This window comes from Spea bombifrons, chromosome 5 (assembly GCF_027358695.1).
Source record: "Spea bombifrons isolate aSpeBom1 chromosome 5, aSpeBom1.2.pri, whole genome shotgun sequence".
Classification (NCBI taxonomy): Eukaryota; Metazoa; Chordata; class Amphibia; order Anura; family Pelobatidae; genus Spea; species Spea bombifrons.
This window is the reverse complement of record NC_071091.1, coordinates 89748869-89767026: the sequence shown is the minus strand read 5'-3', so window position 1 is coordinate 89767026 and position 18158 is coordinate 89748869. Positions and strand designations below refer to the sequence as shown.

The 18158-nt window shown below is 40.8% G+C and overlaps 1 protein-coding gene across 1 annotated transcript in view; it reads left to right on the top strand.

The window, feature by feature from the left end:
• The first annotated feature begins 12290 nt into the window (after nt 1–12290).
• Nucleotides 12291–18158, top strand: part of JPH1 (junctophilin 1) — a 42239-nt gene continuing 36371 nt past the window's right edge. The window contains exon 1 of the mRNA XM_053466646.1: nt 12291–12824. Coding sequence (XP_053322621.1) covers nt 12446–12824 — 379 coding nt within the window. The 5' untranslated portion in view covers nt 12291–12445. The remainder of the gene's footprint in view (nt 12825–18158) is intronic.

Here is an 18158-nt window from a genome sequence, read left to right as displayed (position 1 = left end):
CCAGGCTTGGTCACGACAATACAATGGAAAAGTATTGAAAGCGGTGCTTTAGTCACAAAGTCTACACATAACTAAATGGATGTAGGAGCTAAATGCGGATTCTGCTTCTCCATCAGTTTAAAAGGATGGCTGCATTTAGTAGATACGGCCACAAGATGTCTCTGTGTTTCTAAACATGCTAAAAATGGCCAAACAGAAATCACAATTTTTCCTTTTACTGTTAGAGCAGCTAAAATAACAGTAAAATATACTTTAAACCTTCGACTATGTGCATGTTTTGTAATGATTAAAATCGCTGATTTGCGTTTCCATCTAAGGAAGGGACGTCTGAGGCACTCTGACGCGCTGTTTCTATGAAATATGTTGATTTCAAGATAAGATGCCACATTCTGTTGGGCAAATAAATCTATATTGATTTTCCTTATTATCGACATAATATTATTGGGTACATGATAATTTACTTGTATAAATTAAATACTAGACTTGTGCACGATCGTCAGAGACGATTTTTGGGCCATTCATTTTCGGACAACAAATTTCGTTTCCTGCCCTTTTGGTTTGGATGAAATCCCAAAAAAATGAGGGTTTTTCTTCAGAAACAAAATATTTTTTGCTCTCTCACCTCTACCTTCTCTGATAACCACCTCCGTGTCTCCGCTTCCCCATCGCCACTTCTCCATCTCCAACTGTTTGTAATTTTCACTTGTTTTACTTTTTGTTAAGGAGCTCTGCTATTCAGGGTCATCCCCTTGGTTACACTTGTACCAAATGCAAGAATTATGCAAGAATTATGCATTCTTTGAGTTTATACTCATTAAGGGCTGGCTTATAACTAGGAAATACTAATATAAAAATATTTTCTTTGATAAATCTGATTATGGTTTTTATTTTCTACTACTGTTGCAACCCAACAGTCCACAAAGCCTTCCATTTGATCTGAAATGGATGTCCAGTTCCATCTGATATACTACCAGTCTGCAGCTTAGATAATGCTACTCTATTAAAGTTCAGGATAAATCTAGTTAAGTCGGTCTTTTGAAATTAACAAAAAAAAATGGTACCAAGGGATAGAATGTAGGAAAGAAGAATTATCCAAGAAAAGGATAATTATATAAAAGTAAATCGTAAAATTGTAATACGATGTGATTGTGGGTTTTTTCAGCTTATACTACCATTTGGCTACCCCCAAGAGACTACTGGGCTGGATTCTCCATTACAGATATGTTTACACATCCAAAACAATTCACACAAAATCAAAACATTCAATAACAAAGCACGTCACAGTCCGTAGGATTCAATATGTTGGTAACATCCTGTACTTAATCCCAGTAGACCACTGGTGACTTCCCCTAATCTATGACCAAACGCATAGTTACAAACCATGCCGAAAAGTTTTCTAGTGTTTATCCTTGTTTCGTTTTCCCTTGCATGTATTGTTGACGTTCTACCTGCAATACAATACATTTCTCATTCAGTAGCTTAATATAACCCAAGATCTTTTGGCAGGCCTCCTGGTGCACTGTGGGCCCAACAAGTTGGCAGTGTTTTACTTAACGCAATCATTTAGCGCATACCCAGTGAATACTATTCAAAATAGTCAAGGTACCCCAAGTTTGGTGGGTCCTATGTTATTTTACATGGCTGTCTTGCTTACTAAGGAGCTGAATCAGTGGGACTGCATTGCATGTTAACCCAAATGAGACTCTCAAGCAAGTGGCATAGTGGCGGGCTAAACAACAGGTGGCCATTGGGTGTAATGGAATCCCCGATATTTATGCTTAGGTATAGTTGTGCGATCGCCTTTCTGTATTTTTTTTTGCTGTGTATATTTGTAGGTTCTGACCAAACCTTGGGTGAAACTTCCCCACCTGCCTCAGAGGTTCCACATTAATGGTGCCCAGAGAAGGCTTTAGATTGCTTGAGAGTCTCATTTGGGTTGAAATGCAGGGCAGTCCCACTGATTCAGCTCCTTGGTAAGTAAAATAGCTGTGAAAAATTAGATAGGACTTGCCAAACTTGGGGTACTTTGAAGTTGTGACGGGATAGGCAATATGTGGCTATATAGTGGGAAGGAATCCCTATTATTTATGCCTGCTGGGTATCTGTTGGGTATGCACTGAATTCTTACTTTGTTTTGTGTATTTATGGGTCATTATTATTCTAGAGAGCCACCTGGCAATCTGGGTATTTATGTCTTTGATGCTTTTTAGGTTGTGCGCTCCCCTTTCTGTATATTTTTTTTTACTTAGAGAATAATATATGCTCCAAAACATAAGGACACAATATATTTATAAAGGATTTATCCTGCAGCAGTAACTCTTAGAAAGTTAGCTACTTTTCCCACTCCATCATTCCAGAACAACTTTTGAGCTGGCTACAGGTGCAGTATGAATCTTTTAAGAAGTGAAAAATGATCCTTTATATCGGTTTTAATTATTAAAATCCAACCCGGTGTTTTTCTCCTGCAAAAAAGGGCCTTTCATGAACTTGGTTGAATAGATAAAATGTAATTCAAGAAAAGTAACGCAGTAACTATACTTTATGCAGGGCTAGTTTGGCCCTACTTGCAGAAGAAGCCAATTCAAGTCCTCCCTGATTTACCCAGGCAACACTAGCAGGTCTTCTACACTAGTAATGTGTTCTTCCTCAGTGGCTGGGTTTAATATTGAATCTGGCTGCTAGCCTACTAACAGGTGAGTGGGCAAGGTCACGCCGTAGAGACCTAGCAGCTCTGTGGAGTGCTTCACACAAAACCATTCTGCAAAGTTGGGGGTATTATTCAAAAAGGGCCACCAATGTCAAGAAACTGACACGACCAGAAACAAAGAATATGACGGCATGTAAGAACAATTTGTTCCGTCTAGTCTGCCTGATCTAGTGTTTCCTGATGTAAAGATTCAAACCGTAATCAGAATTTGGTCTCGCCTTTGATTCCGGATAGTAATATCCCTATCCCCTGCATGTTTAACATTCTTCACGGTATTAACCTCTGTCATTTCTGCTGTTCCAGTTATCTGCCAACCTCTCGGTGAAAATAAAACTTCCTTACATTGCATCTAAGCCTCTGCTCCTCTACCTTTTGATTATGACCTATTGTTCCAACATATCTCCTTTGAAGTAAGCTTCCTCGTGTACTGTGTTAAATCCCTTGATGTGTTACTATCACTTAATATATATCTGGAGCTTACTCTGATGTTTCATGCTGGTTACCCAATATTTTTGTTACACTGTTGCTCAGAATTTTGTAGCTAAATTTTAAATCTAATGTATTAATATGCTATGAAGAATGAACGTGCAGTGAGTGCAATCAAACCCCCTTCCTCACCCCTGGAGACTCTGCCCTGCTCAAGTGTTATATAGCATAATCTATACGTGTAGGAGCCCTGTAATGCATATACATATTCCCATGCTGTGCGATAAGTTTGAAGAAGCAGTCTTGGGCTTTAGGTCAACTATGGCCCACGCATTCAAACCGTAAAGAAATACACTCTGTTTCAGATATGCCTGATGCACATAGCAATAATATTGGAGACAGTCAGAGACATAATAAACATGCAGTTTTTCTATGTTTAATAAAACAAGTGAGAGGTAGGCCTGGTTCATTTCAGTGGAACAGCAAATCCCAGAAATCAAGTGCACTCCATGTACAAGTGACTCACTATCCCGTGCATATTTATAGTAATCCAAAGACACGGTATATCTGTGTGTGGCATCTCTTTGCGTAACAATCACGTAATACTTATAGCCAGATATTCTCCAGAATAACATGGGATTAGTGACTGTGTAAATATTTAATGGAAGCTGCAGCATGTCTCGGAGTGAGCTTTAGTCTCTGAGCAGAACTGTCAGTGTGAGGCCAGTGAATGTGATCTGTGCTGCTGGAGCATGACCATATATACTGCTGATGCTATTCTGGGGATATGCCCAGCGCTAACACTCTCTGCCGTCACCAAAATTATCCACCCCCTGCCCACTTTTCACATTCCTCACATCTTAACTGTCTCTCTTCGAGAGGACAGCGCTTCATACGCTTATCCTCATTTTACTGGAGGCACTTCTATTTCTTCTCTCTGCTGAAACCAGCAGTCTTCATTTTACGCAAGCACAGAACTTTTATCTCTTTAGGTGGGTCAGTCCCTTTTTGGAACACAAAGGCCTCTTTCTCTGTTCCACCGAAGTCCTTGCTTTCTCGGAACTCAGAATGTTTGGTGGGTATGAGCGTATCAGAGTGTTCTGTAGCCCTAAATAGCTACAACAATCTCCACGTAGACTCCAGCAAATCCCTTTATATAGTACATTATATAACTAAAGTACACTATATCCTACCCAATTACAAAATAACCTAAGCCCTGCTCCCTAGCTCCTCCAGAAAACGGAAGTGTCGCTCTGACCAAGGCTGGACTCAATGACTTTTGTATGTTGTATTCTTTGGAATTTTTTCTAATATTTTTTTCACCACTACAGAACACAGGACCAAGTGTCACATTATCTTACCTACACTTAGGTAGCATAACCACACATATAAAACTTAAAAAGCATTAATAGGTTATTATTGCAACATATATATATGTTGTAGTAAACTGACACTTCAGTGTCTGATGCATGTTCTACAACGAAGAGTCAAGTACCTTTAATGCATTCTTCAAGTTGACCAACAAAACAAGCTCCTGAGCTTTAGCAGAACACCCCTGCCCCATCTCATTCTCACACCGCTTACAATCTGACAATGTCCACGATTACCTGCTATATACAAGAAATTTAGTTCTTTCATTTTAACATTCGCCTTTCCCCCTAAAGTGTACCGGTCACCAAAAGTCATCAACATTATGGCACCTCCCGATCTGAGAGTTGCCATGACCATGCGATGTTATCGCGCATGCGTACAACAAACTTTATAGACAAAACACAGTATAATATCACAGTATTCTGTTTACAATATTAAACAATGTAAACAATTGTTATAACATTTAGAAATTGTTAACATGCATTTAAACACTCTAACATTTTAAGCCATCAATATGATACTGTTATACATAACATAGACTATCATGTAAACATCAATACCCTATATATGAGGGTTAACAACACCCAAACAACTCCGTTAAACCTCAAGTAGTCTCTTATACATATAATTATAGTACACAACGTACTTAGATTGATAACTGAGGTATTCTCTTATGTGGTATTTATGAGCAAGTACATGGGTGCAAAAAAGTCTTAGTTGATATTACATCATTACATTTGATACTGTGAATTGGTTTGTCCCTCAAATCTTTGGCCCTCTTGTATGCCATTATCAGGGGGTCCATTAAATGTTGGGTCAGCCTGAAGAAGATGCCAGTGCTGCACATTATACTACCTTGTGAAGTATCTGGTAACCAATTAAATTTTATTAGTTTCCTCTCCTGTGATCTTACCTTGAGAGACTGACTAACATAGATTAAACCTTTTAATGGTTTGTCTTAGAATAACCTCAGGATTGAAAGCCCCTAATAGATTATTTGAGCTTTATAATAAATACATAATCCATGCAGGTAATACATATCAATCTAATAACTGAAAAAAGTGAAGCCCTTCTTAGAATGTCAGCTTGAAAAATAACTAATTAACTTACAAAGATGAACATCTTTCCGTAATAATGCCAAATTTAGGTTTGTGGTGGAAGAATTCTTAATTTATCAGCAGGTGTATCCATTGCAAGAATGGTTGTTAATATTTATAGTTTCCTAGCAACGTTGCTAAAAAGCTTACATACTTTGTAAGGAATGGTAATAATGTATGAATGAAATAAAGACCAGAGTGCCCTATCTTATGCTACGCTGTCCTCAAAAAGCCCTTTGTTAGATATCTGAACCATTTCTGTCATTTTTAATACAACTTTCACAGTACAATCAGGATTGAGTGTTTTATGTCATATAAAAGTAAATCACAGCCTATGGGCATACAATGGTTGCCAATGCACTGTCAATGTTATGATCATTTTAGGGATCTCCATGTTCATGCATGTCCTTCAGTCGCCGACTAATTCTTGGTTATTGTTCTAGGTTATCTTTTCTCCATCGCTTTACGGTATATTTCAGTTTACTCTAATTCCAGCTGTCAACGTTCCTACCAACTAAGAAATGATATGTAGTGTGTGAATACAGGCATCGCTCTGGACGCTTCCCTGTCCCTGGTCTGATTGTGGTTTTTCTGACTTTTGACCTTTCCCGAGTCTTCAATCCTATTTTTGAGCTGGCTATTTTTGTAGATCTTTTTGTGATTCGCCGCTAGTCCACCTTAAATCATAATAACTTTGCCAGAGCTAAAGCAGCCTAACCATCATGCTTATTGAATTCGCAACTAGCCTTGTTTTCTACAAAAAATCATAGTGGCTGTTCTTGATCTCTATCAAATGTGAATAGAAAACTATCTTACAAGGTATGATCAGTAAAGCCTGTCTGCTTTCACTTCCGAAGGGGAAGTCACATTAAAAATATACTTCTTTTTATCTCATTTTGTTCCAATAAAGTCAATTTATTCTAAAGTCCATATTGTACAAGGGAATCCTTTTCTCCATAGACTTTCATTAGTCAGAGTGACAGGCAGGATGATTAAGACTGAGCCACTCTGTTGTTTTCCGCAAGGCAGCATGATACACAGGTATTTGTCTAGTAGGCTGGGCTTAGATAACAGAGCCAGAACACATACAAATGGCTCATATGTAAACATATTTTCACTATAAGAAAAAGCAGCAAACAAAACCCAAAACAGCATAATAATTTTAAAAATGTACGGTATTTTTCTCATACTAGGCACAATATTCAAGTTACCACTGAGGTTGCTGCCATTGCAATATTTTGGAGAAATGTTTCTGTATTTTTCCGGAAAATGTGGCAACCCTAGTTTCTTTATGAAAAGAAAAAGAAAAAATAATAATAAGAAGAAGAAAAATAATATATATATATATATATATATATATATATATATACACACACAGATAAGATTGTTCCAGGGTACCATCTGATTGTCTTTAAAAAAATGTTACGTTAATGTTAAAAATGTTAAATTGTTGGACTTCTTGCACTTTTGTTTATATAATTTGCTGCAAATCCATGATAAAGTGAGTGATACATTTTCTCTTTCCTTGCTGATCGTTTAAGATTATGCATGGAGTGAGTTTATTTGTAATAGATTTCCAGTTTATTCAAAGTGTCGCTTAATGAACAGAGGTTTTAGATATTTTGGCAGCTGTAGTCCCCCCTCCTGTTATGTCCACTCCTGCTTTCCATTTTGTCGCTTGGCCTTTATTTATATCTAATTATTAAATGTCTGGTGAAGGATTAGCTGACTCTACTAACCGCCAGTCACTCATCCAAAAGCAGTGGTGCTGGATGTATAAAGTGAAGTTTGCTGCGCCAGTCAGAACGTTCAGTCGTGTGCTTGAAACCAATAGATAAATTAAATAATTATTTACATCAATTTGTTGTAGGTAGAAGGGGCATAGCGGAAAGAATATTTTAATGTTTCCGACTTCTTTAACCCCTTCAGGCCCAGGTGTTTCCATGACCTAAGGGTTAAAATTCCTTATATACTGTAGGTGCCACTGCTGAGTAATGACCAATTTATGTTCAGCAATGTCTCCAGATAGATACAGTTATGCCCCACATACATATTTTTTATGTTTCAGGAGGTCACATCCATACTGTTCATATGACCCCATATTCTTTATAACTATTGGTGCCATTGATGTCATGGTGACATCACGATAACATTATTATGAATAATAAATTGTAATTATTGTATCCTGATCTGTCTATGCCGATCACACTTTGATCAGCAAGCACGGCTCCATAGCCCTCCGTTGATGGTCGCAATACATGTGATCAGCCAGCAGGAGGTGCACCTCGAGTGAACTTCCCGTGGGTGTCAGCAGTGACTAGGTACATTAACTCCAGATCTGTTCATATGCTGATGAATATACCCCACGTTTTCAGGTTTGCCAATAGGACACCTTCTTTGGGGGTGTGGGATTCCCTCATGTCCCTGATTTGGCGCCCCATTTGGATCTTTTGATTATCCACCATCTTCGTGTTGATACATCTAAGTGTACCGCGATTTTGCCTTATCCTACATGACCTTGGTTTGTCTGATCTCACATTCATCGTCTTGTCTGCCAGTTCCACCGGTCTGTGCCTAAGGAAAAGACCAAAGCTGCAGCAGACCTTTGTCTCCATCAAGGCAAGTTCATGTCTGAACCAGCCTGCCTCATGTAGGGTTCTGAGCCTCCCACCTAACCCAGAACCCTCAGTCATGACACTCCATCACAACACATCGGGATCATTTGTTCATTCCGCTCTGACATTTGATGTTCATTTCCCACGTGAGCGCTATTAAAACTCTATCATCAAATTGTTCTGTAACCATAGCTACTATAAACATGACCTTAACAAGCATAATTTACAGTAAGCTCCTGCCTTATATGAGATATATGATTGCGTTGAACTCTTAATCTTGTGTACAGAGCAATTTCAGAAATGCTTCCTGCTGTTAATAAATGGTAATTTAGGAGGTCATATACTGCTGTTTATCAAATTATGTTAAACGCTGCAAATTCAGTTTTTCCAACTGCACACAATCTACTTCCCGTTATTTGTGACTTTTTTTTTTTTTTTTACCTTAAATTGACTCATTAATGTGAGTTCTACCTACATTTGAAAGCTTGGATGTATGTAGGAGCAAATATGTATGCAGGTTATAAACACTAATAACAAGGTGGTTTCTGGTAAGGTAGAATCTGGTACTGTGCATATTAATATTGACAATGAGGTTTTAGAAAGGTAATACCCATGAGCAACATAATGCCCCCTGGCCTTCTTTGCCCCTGCTGACTTATTGTGTCCTGTGTAGAGTGACAGCCAACATAGTATATGCTGGGAATTAAGGTTAGAGCCAACTAAGTAGTTTTAGTTAACTCTATGGCCAAGACTGTCCATTGGCCACACTGACATGGATCCAGCAGGAACAAACTAACCAAAAGCTCTGAATTTTTGTTTGAATTTCATTGTTTGTTTGTTTTTTTCTCACATGCTCTGTGTCTTCCTACCTTCAACAACCACTTCAGTGTTCTTGTTCTTCTCTTCTACTCCCTGCTCCCTTCTGCGTTATCCTGACCTTTTCTGAGTGGTTCAGCAATGGTCCGGAGACTCTGATTGGAGAGGCTGTCCTCGTAGTGTTTGTGGAGGCTCCGCCCTGTTGCGGAAGTATTCCAAGAGGCGAGAATAATGCAAACGGATCCACAGAGAAAGAGAAGTATGTATGGAGAAGAACAAGGTGAGGAGAAGAGAAGACATGGAAGCAGTTGTCTGATAAGACATTGAGAGAGAAAGTGTGAGCAAGAATGAGAGAGTGAGAACGTGAATGAAAGTGAATGAAAACGTATTTCCAAATCAAAAAAGCCTCTAAATGTTGTCCAAACCGAAAGGGCAGGAAATTAAAGTCATTGTCTGAAAACAAATGGGCCAAACATGAAAAATGTGTCCAATTTGTTTTTGGTCCATGTGTCTAATGCAATATAAAAGGTTTCCACTATGGAAAGCACTATAATGCTCCTGCATAATGTATACTAAAGCCTTTGAAGAAATCACACCAGGGAAATTATGGAGAAAGGTCATAGGGTTGTTAGTTACACTAGTGGAAAAAATGTTCCATGTTCAACGTGTTTCGCCCAATCAATGATCTTCCTCAGGTCCTGTTCTCCTCCTTTTGTCCTTTTATATAGCCAAGTAGTCCAAAAACATTAACTCTTTAGTGTCCAGTTGTATGTTGCAAGTAAAAAAAATATATATATATATATATAAGTGTCTTTTTTTGCATATCTCAAAGGTCTTGAGTTCAGTTGGGATATTGCCACTAATAAGAGACAAAAATGATTAAGAAGGGAGGCACTTCTGGATTTAATAAGGAGAATAATTGGGGTAAACACAAACAATCCTTTCACAGGAAAAAAATCAGGAGGATATATCTGGGTAGAAAACCATCATCCCAACAGAGGCACCATGTAATATAACAACAATCCCAATTTAATTCCATTTAAGAATATGTTTAAGGCTTTGGCTAATTATAATGGTGGGAAGGGGTACGCCTAATTCCTCCACAACCTTTTTCAGGCATGATTACACAAAATGGTGGCAAAATATAACTCCAACACCACTGGAAGAAGAGGGTTTTAGGAGGGACAGAGATTATGGAGAGGAAAAAAAATGATGGTGGAACCAATTGGGATTTTTTTTATTAATCTCAACTTGTAAAAGTATAGATAACAAAGGTCTGAAGTTTGCTTCAAATAGGAATTTTAATCAATTTAATGCCTATATAGTTATCCAAAAATCCTCTAGATGCCTAGAAGATTTTTTTCCCAAACATGAAGACGAACATGAAGACTTCTCCAGCGCCCAAGTCTAGTATACTCTCTTTGATATTTTTGAAAACATTTTAGATTGTTTTTTTTCCTTCTGAATTAATTACAGAGTTATTAAATCGAATAAGTATTTTAAAATGCAATCTTAATAAAAGTAAATGTTTATTAGTATTTATTGTCATAGTGTTTTTATATGTGAATAAGGAGATACAAGACATTTTTTATGAGATTATATAATATTTTTATTGTTCTTTTTTCTCATTTTTATTGGTGAACAATTGGGCTCAATATTACAAACAGCTTCAAACCCAAGAGTTATTTAGAAAGATGAATATAGATTTTGTTTCGCTAAGGACCCCAGGATTGCAAGTTTTCACCACTTGCCTAAAATACATAAAAGTTTACAAGACCCCCACCCCCCAGGACTGTGACTGGGACCGAGTCTTTAACTTCTAACCTTTCCTCATATATGGACTTATTCTTACAGACCTTCTGGCCTTTAATGTCCTCAGGAAGATATTCTATTGGTAGACAGGACAAAACAAATAGTATATAATATAATAACTAGACTTATAGAAACTTACAGAAACAGGTGAGGAGGGCACCGCTCAAAGGAGCTTGCAATCTAGAGGTATGTGTGGTCAATGTGATGCATGTGCTCAGAGGTTGATGACTTCTCCAATTTTGCCAATGGAACTACTTACTGTATCCCGAGACATGTTGCGTGTTCCTGTAGGTATGTTATCTACATGCTGCGGTGCCCTTCTGGACTTCAGTATGGAAGAAGAACCACAAGCTGTTTCAAGACATTCAGAACGCAGGTAAAATGTTAGGCGAGGTTCTGATCCGCATTACAAATTGATACACAACAAAAATGGCACCAAATAAAAAGCTTTTGCCATCGAACAGGTGATATTTGGCAACAGGAAAGGTAACAGATTGTTAGTGTTACAGGAAAGGGAAACGGATATTACAGTTGAATATATTGATTCCTAAAGGGTTAAATGATAACTCCAGGTTTGGAGTAATATATACATAAAAACTCTTATGTGTGTGTATATATATATATATATATATATATAACGTCATTAATCTCCTTTTCCTGTATACATAAGGGTATTTATTATAATCGTGCAGGGTCCGAATATACGTTATTTGGGTTGGCCATGTATATATATATATATATACATATAATTTTTTTTATATATTTAGTTTTTTGCCCCCCCTTTTTTTATTTGTTGGCATTCTTTATGAATCCGGAGCAATTGGGGATAGATCAGTGTGCTTTTGTATGCATTCTTTAATGTCTTCTTTCTTTCTTATCATCCCTAGAAGTTGAAGCCCTGCTGCAGCAGCTGCCCTCCTCCAATCAGGGCAGCAAAGCAGCGCAGCCAGCGCTGGAGGTGACTACAGGGCAGAGGAAGCAAACAGCCAGGTGGCAGGGGAGAGACACCACGAGTGGGTAAAGGGGTCACGCAGCGATCATATGATGCCGCCCCTTTAATAGATGTTTGGTTTTGTGATATTAACTATCTGTATGAAGTCATCTTGTACCCCCCATGTCCATAGAAGCTCCATCCTTCGGGTGTTTCGGGCTTGCCGTTGGATGTGTTATCTCATACAGCTCCATAGGGTGTCTGTACTTCAGCTCCCTACAGAGCAGCCGCAGCAGGTGCGGAGTACACCGAGCATGCGAGCCGCGCAATGGTTCGCCCCGCGTGACATCGGTAAATCAGCTCCCCGATGATCGCTGCCCCCGACACGCCGCAGGGGGTGGGCGGGACTTCGCGGTGGGGGGCGTGCCAAGCGGGAGATGATGCTGCGGGAGCGGTGCCTGGGATTGGCGGGGTGTTGGCAGCTGTGAGAGGGTTTGTAGGTGGGTGTGTGCGCCGCGCCTGGACAAGGGTGACGGGAAGCGGGAGCAGCGGGGAGACGGAGCGCATGCCGCCGGTACAGATATCGTGCAGTCCCCGCTCTGCCTCCAGTGCTGCCTCTCGGCCGCGGACTGACATCGCTCCCCGAGCCCACTTCGTCACTCTTCCCTGAATGACGGGCGGACGGTTCGACTTCGACGATGGCGGCACTTACTGTGGCGGCTGGGAGGACGGCAAGGCTCACGGGCACGGCATCTGCACGGGCCCCAAGGGCCAAGGGGAGTACGCGGGCTCCTGGTCCCACGGCTTCGAGGTAGTGGGAGCTTACACCTGGCCCAGCGGCAACACCTACCTGGGCTACTGGGCTCAGGGCAAGAGGCATGGTCTGGGCGTGGAGACCAAGGGCAGGTGGATGTACCGGGGGGAATGGTCTCACGGATTCAAGGGGCGATACGGAGTCCGTCAGAGCCTGACCACGCCGGCCAGGTACGATGGGACCTGGAGTAACGGGCTGCAGGATGGATACGGCATCGAGACCTACGGAGATGGAGGTGAGTGACACTCGTCATGGGGGAGAGGTTGCGGTCAGAATCCTGAGGTAGTGCGGGGACGTTGGTTCAGAACCCCGAGGCAGTGGAAGGGAAGTGGGGTTCATAGCTCGGGGTCAGGTCACTGAGGTGGGGGCAGAGCCTGAGGCAATGCGGGGGGAGATGGGCGGGTAAGTGGGCACTCTGAGTGACTTCTAAACCACGTACCCCGAGGTTAAACGGGGTTACATAAACTGTTTTGGGAGCGACGTGGGGCTCTTACACGTGGAGATAGTATACCCCACGGACACGGTCTCTGGAGCGGATGGTGCGGCAGCCACGCGTGGACTGATTTCAGAGGAGGCTGTAATAAGGAGCAGGATGTCCGCAATGTGCCGTCTGACAGGAGCCGGCCACTCGTGACAAGCTTCCACTACTCGATCTGCCCAATTCGTGGCGAGTTTAGTAATAAATCCCGATGTTTATCTGCCCGGTTTCTCTGATTCTTCGTGGAACCGGCGATGTTGCTGGGATCGGCCCCGCTGCCCTGATACTGTTTATTATTATTCATGCGGGAATCTTCCTTATTCACACACGGAAACTCTTTACTTGCTGTTTTCTCTCCAAATATTTCCCTTTCCTTCTTCCCATCATTAACCCCTTCCAACCATCTGTCTGTTTTGGCAGTGATTAATAGTGATTATTTTGCAGATGGGAATGGCATTTTTTCTTTAAACAGGTGCGGCGATCATATTCCTGTGAACTAAATATAGCCAAACACTTAATGGTAACTTTATGCAGCACTGCTATTGGCGTTAATTATAAAAAAGAAATGTTTAATTAGATATTTGATGTAAGAAAAACATGAGTTTGGGGAAACTATCACAGCTTATCAGCCATGTAAATTACAAAATATATATTATTACTGGGAAAAATAATGGCCGTGCCAAAGACCGGGGCAATGGAGGTCCTAGTACAGCTTTTCCTTAATTCTATCAGTATACCCGCTGCTGAACGTTTGTAGGAACCTGGGCCACGATGGGGTATACTGAAAACGCATTACAAAGTGAGAGGGGAAATCTACAATCCTGCTGCTGGCTTCCGCCGTGACTTTACGTGGTGAGCATGTTTTAAAACGGCTGTCAACTATCCAGATTTAGTTTTTCCAAACAAAATGCTGGAGGCTTAAACTATATATATATAATTTTTTTTTTTGTTGAAACAAACCCCTTTCCCACTTTGAGTAATTTCTCACCCTATTCCACCCAGTATTTTTTGCAGAAAAAAAATCACAGACCTGAAACTGCGTTCTAGGCCATAGGCTTTGACTTGCCCCGTGTCATCCGTTATAAAGGGTCAAAGCAGGGATCCGGGCCGGCCATGCTTAACACGACGTTAAATCAGCAGGGTGCTCGCTGTCTGTCGAAGCGAAGTAGGGCGATTTCTGTAAGGTTTGGGCAATTCAAAGAAAACTCCTCCAAACTCCCAGACTGGTGAAGTCTCTTATCCCAGTACTGTAGAGGCAGTCCCGGTTTACTTTAAATAACTGCTCCTTTAACCGTTTAGAGGGTAAGTGCCGTGGGAAAAATGATTACCCTTGACAAAAACTTATTAAGAGTTTATTTTGCTCCAGTAACATTCCTTTATTGTAGGCAGTTAGGATTTTGGATGACTTTCTCTCTTCATACACCATACTGAGCTGATTATTTATAGCGATGCCAATGAAATCCTTTCCTCCGCAGACTTCCATTAGTCAAAGTGTCAGGCTAGATCATTAAGACCAAGCTATTCTATTGTTTACGACATGATGGCATCAAAAGGAGTCGGGGTCCTTGTCTAGTTGACTAAACCAAGAGCTAGAACACATACAAATGCAGCAGTCTAAAGCATATAAAGCAACAAGTAGAGCTGTTCTAAAAATGAAAACGTCACAATGCTTTTTAAAACTTATTTTGGTGGCAGGTCCCCTTTAAAGGGATACCCCAGCCATCATATATATATGGTAATGCATGGCTCCTAAAACGTTGTGTAGCCCCCTTGTAGCTCCAGCGCTGGCTTGGTGGACGCAGTGGAACGGGGACCATGCACGGAAATCGCTGCCATTGATTTCAGTGGCAAGAATTGGCAAACCACAGGGCGGAAGGGAAGCTGCAAAGCTTATGGTTGTACACTTTAGCCCTTATAGGTGGTACGGCTGCATTGATGGCTCTTTAAAATTGATGTGGATGCAAAAATGCTGGCCAAGATGGTAAGGAGAATAGAAAGGACAATGGAGTAAACAGTACATAAAATAATATTTTGGGTTTTATTTACCAAACTGAGTTTGAGGATGGCTCAGTGGCCCCTGTATAATGGGTAGCCAAATTAGTTCTTACTGTCATGTCACCGATTTAATAATGCTTTGTGCAGGGCTGTTACCCTATCTTGCAGGCGAATCTCTCTGGGGTTGACTTTTCATAATGCGTACTAAAGATTTTGAGATGTAAAATGAGTTTGTAGGCAAGATTAAACACTTCAATACATTTGAGTCAATAAAACATAATTTAAGTTACTTTTAACTTCCATTTGGCACACTACATTTTTTTACTCTATGTGGATAACAAGTTTAAGCAACAAGTGTTTGCGTGTTTTGTCTCTACACACATATGTATACACACACTGTGTGTATATAAAGCTAAGCACTTTAATAGTAAACAGTTATGTTGCATGCTGTTTTTCTGTACTGGGTTATCCCGGTGCTTGGTTCGATTACCACTGATTTGTTCCCGTGCCTCACAAACAGCTTTCATGTTCCTCATAATAGCTGCACGTTATTCAGTAGACGCCCCCTGGACCTGCCGCTCACGCTGTGTTTTTACGGTTCTGCATCCTGAAACTCTTTCCAAGTTACCAAGCTGGCCTGTCTTTATTATTCACGCACTTTAATTAGCTCTTTCTATTCCCATGCTATACCTTGTGACTTGCTGATAAAACCCCAACTTCTACAAGCTTTTGAGATTTCATAAGGGCTCCCATCATTGCTCCTGCGACACACCTGCCTTCTGGAGCAATTTCAACTATTTGTTTTTCCGCTAACGTATGGAAACGCACATCCATAATAAATACACCCTGACTTCTAACAGACCTGCTGCTGTGTGCTTACTAAATACATATGTGTTTAAAGGGTATGTGCTAAACACACTGGCAGCTGTGTTGTGTGTAGCTCGCACGGACGTGCTTTGTGTAACTATAGGTGATACGCTCCTTTTCTGCAGGATTTTGAACTAAATGGCTAAAGAATATTGTTTATGGCAGTCGCTTCTTAATTTGTTACATCTAATCTTGTTAGTGCAAGAATAGTGTCATGAGTTTAATTTTTTTATGGCAGGCCCACGTGGGTTAAATATTTGTATCTAGATGATGTCTGGTGTCTCGATACATATAACTTGGAGGAAAGAAGAGACAAGGAGGTTTGATAAGCACAGGAGGATAGTTCATTTCAAATGAGGAGAAATGTTAGGAAAAATAATCGTATCTTGAATTTGAAGTCCAGACGTTTAGATGTAATGTAAGGAAGTTTTACTTTACAGAGAGGTTGGTAGGTCAATGGAACAGCCTCTCAGAAGAAGTAAGAGAAGCTAATACAGCGAGGGAATTTAAACATGCATGGAATAGACTTAAAGCTACCCTGAAGACGAGACAAAGCACTGATTAAGCTCGGAGTCTTTACGTGAGGAAAAAGGCACACTAAATGGTCCAATATCAGCTGTCAAATTCTATGTGTCTATGCAACACACTTCTCTCTCTCAAACCACCTGCTCAACCACACTATATTTTTCACACTATATTGTTTCCTGCATTACTTTCTACACCCCCTTCTCCTATCCCACTCCTACAAGTCCCATTACCTTCACTCACTGTCATCTTCCGCTTCTGGCAGCTTTGGATATGTCCCCAAATCCTGGTCCTCCCTTATTGCTTCCTTTTATTTTCTCTGACACTCATGGTTCCAGCAACTTTAATATTCTTATCCACATACCCTGCCATTCCTTTTACCTTTGCTCTCTGGAATGCCTGTTCTGTGTGTAACAAACATACCGCCATATATGACCACCTCACCTCTAGTTTCCAACACCTTCTGAAACCTGGCTAACCTCCTGTAACTGTCTATCCTGTTCTCTCATATGGTGGCCTCCACCTCACTCACACTTCCAGATCTGAAAACAGAAAGGGTGGTGATATAGGCTTCCTACTCCTCCACCTTTCAACCTTTTCCCCTCTGCGCTATCACTTTTTCCTCATTTGAGATTCATGCAATCAGGCTATTCATTGCCTTTTTTTGTACGCATTGCTGTCATATACCATCCCCTTGGTCCTGCTAATATCTTTGACTGCTTTTTGTCATGGCTTCCCCACTTCTGATATGTTCTCGAAACGTCAACATCCAAGTAGGACACCCCTTTGAGTCCCCTGGATTCTAAATTCCTTTACATTACCTCCCCTTTGATCTCACACAGCATACCAACTACCCTGCTCGTGATGATGTCACACCCTTATTTTTTCTAGCATGTACTCTCTCAGTAGGTTCTCTTTCCCCCAACCACCACATCCTATCCTGCTCTTACTTTTCCACCTACTACTTCCCTTTCCTCCCTCCAGCTCCTGAGGATGCAGCCCCAACCACTATTCGCTCTTCACAATGCTTATGTTTCCAGCCCTGGCACGCAACACTAACCTGACATTGATGTTGCGCCCACACAGCTGAGCGTAGTTGTGGAAGCCTCATTCTATGTCTGGTTTCCGCCGCGATAAATTCATGCTACGTTCCTGCTACTTTGCTGCTACTGTTCCTAAGGAAACCTAATTCCCTCTCTCCTTCCATATCTCATAACCCTAAAAACTGCTGCAATACTTTGGTTCCTTTCTTTACCCTATCATAACCACCCCTTCCACTAACCTTACTGCCTCTTACTACCTACTTCAGTAACAAGGTTGATACTATCAGATATGAAATATCTGCTTTGTCCCCCTCCTTCCCTTGCTGTCCCTCTGACTCTGCATACCCTCACATACGCTGAATTTTTCTTCCTCTTCTACATGAAACTGATTCTCTCGTCACTGAAGAAGGGGTTTGTGCTCTTAAGAAGGTACATGCGCTTCTACAAGTAGAATGAATAAGAGCACAAACCCCCTTCTTCAGTGGTGCCCACTCTTTCTCTCGTTAACCTTTGTCTCCCCTGGACCTGACCGTTCTGTCCAACTAACCGTCCCATCTCTCTACTTCCTCTTGCCTAAAAGCTTCCTGAACGAATTGTGTATATACCCAAGTTTCTTGACTCCAACTCTTTACTTGACCCTCTTCTATATGGATTCCCCTCT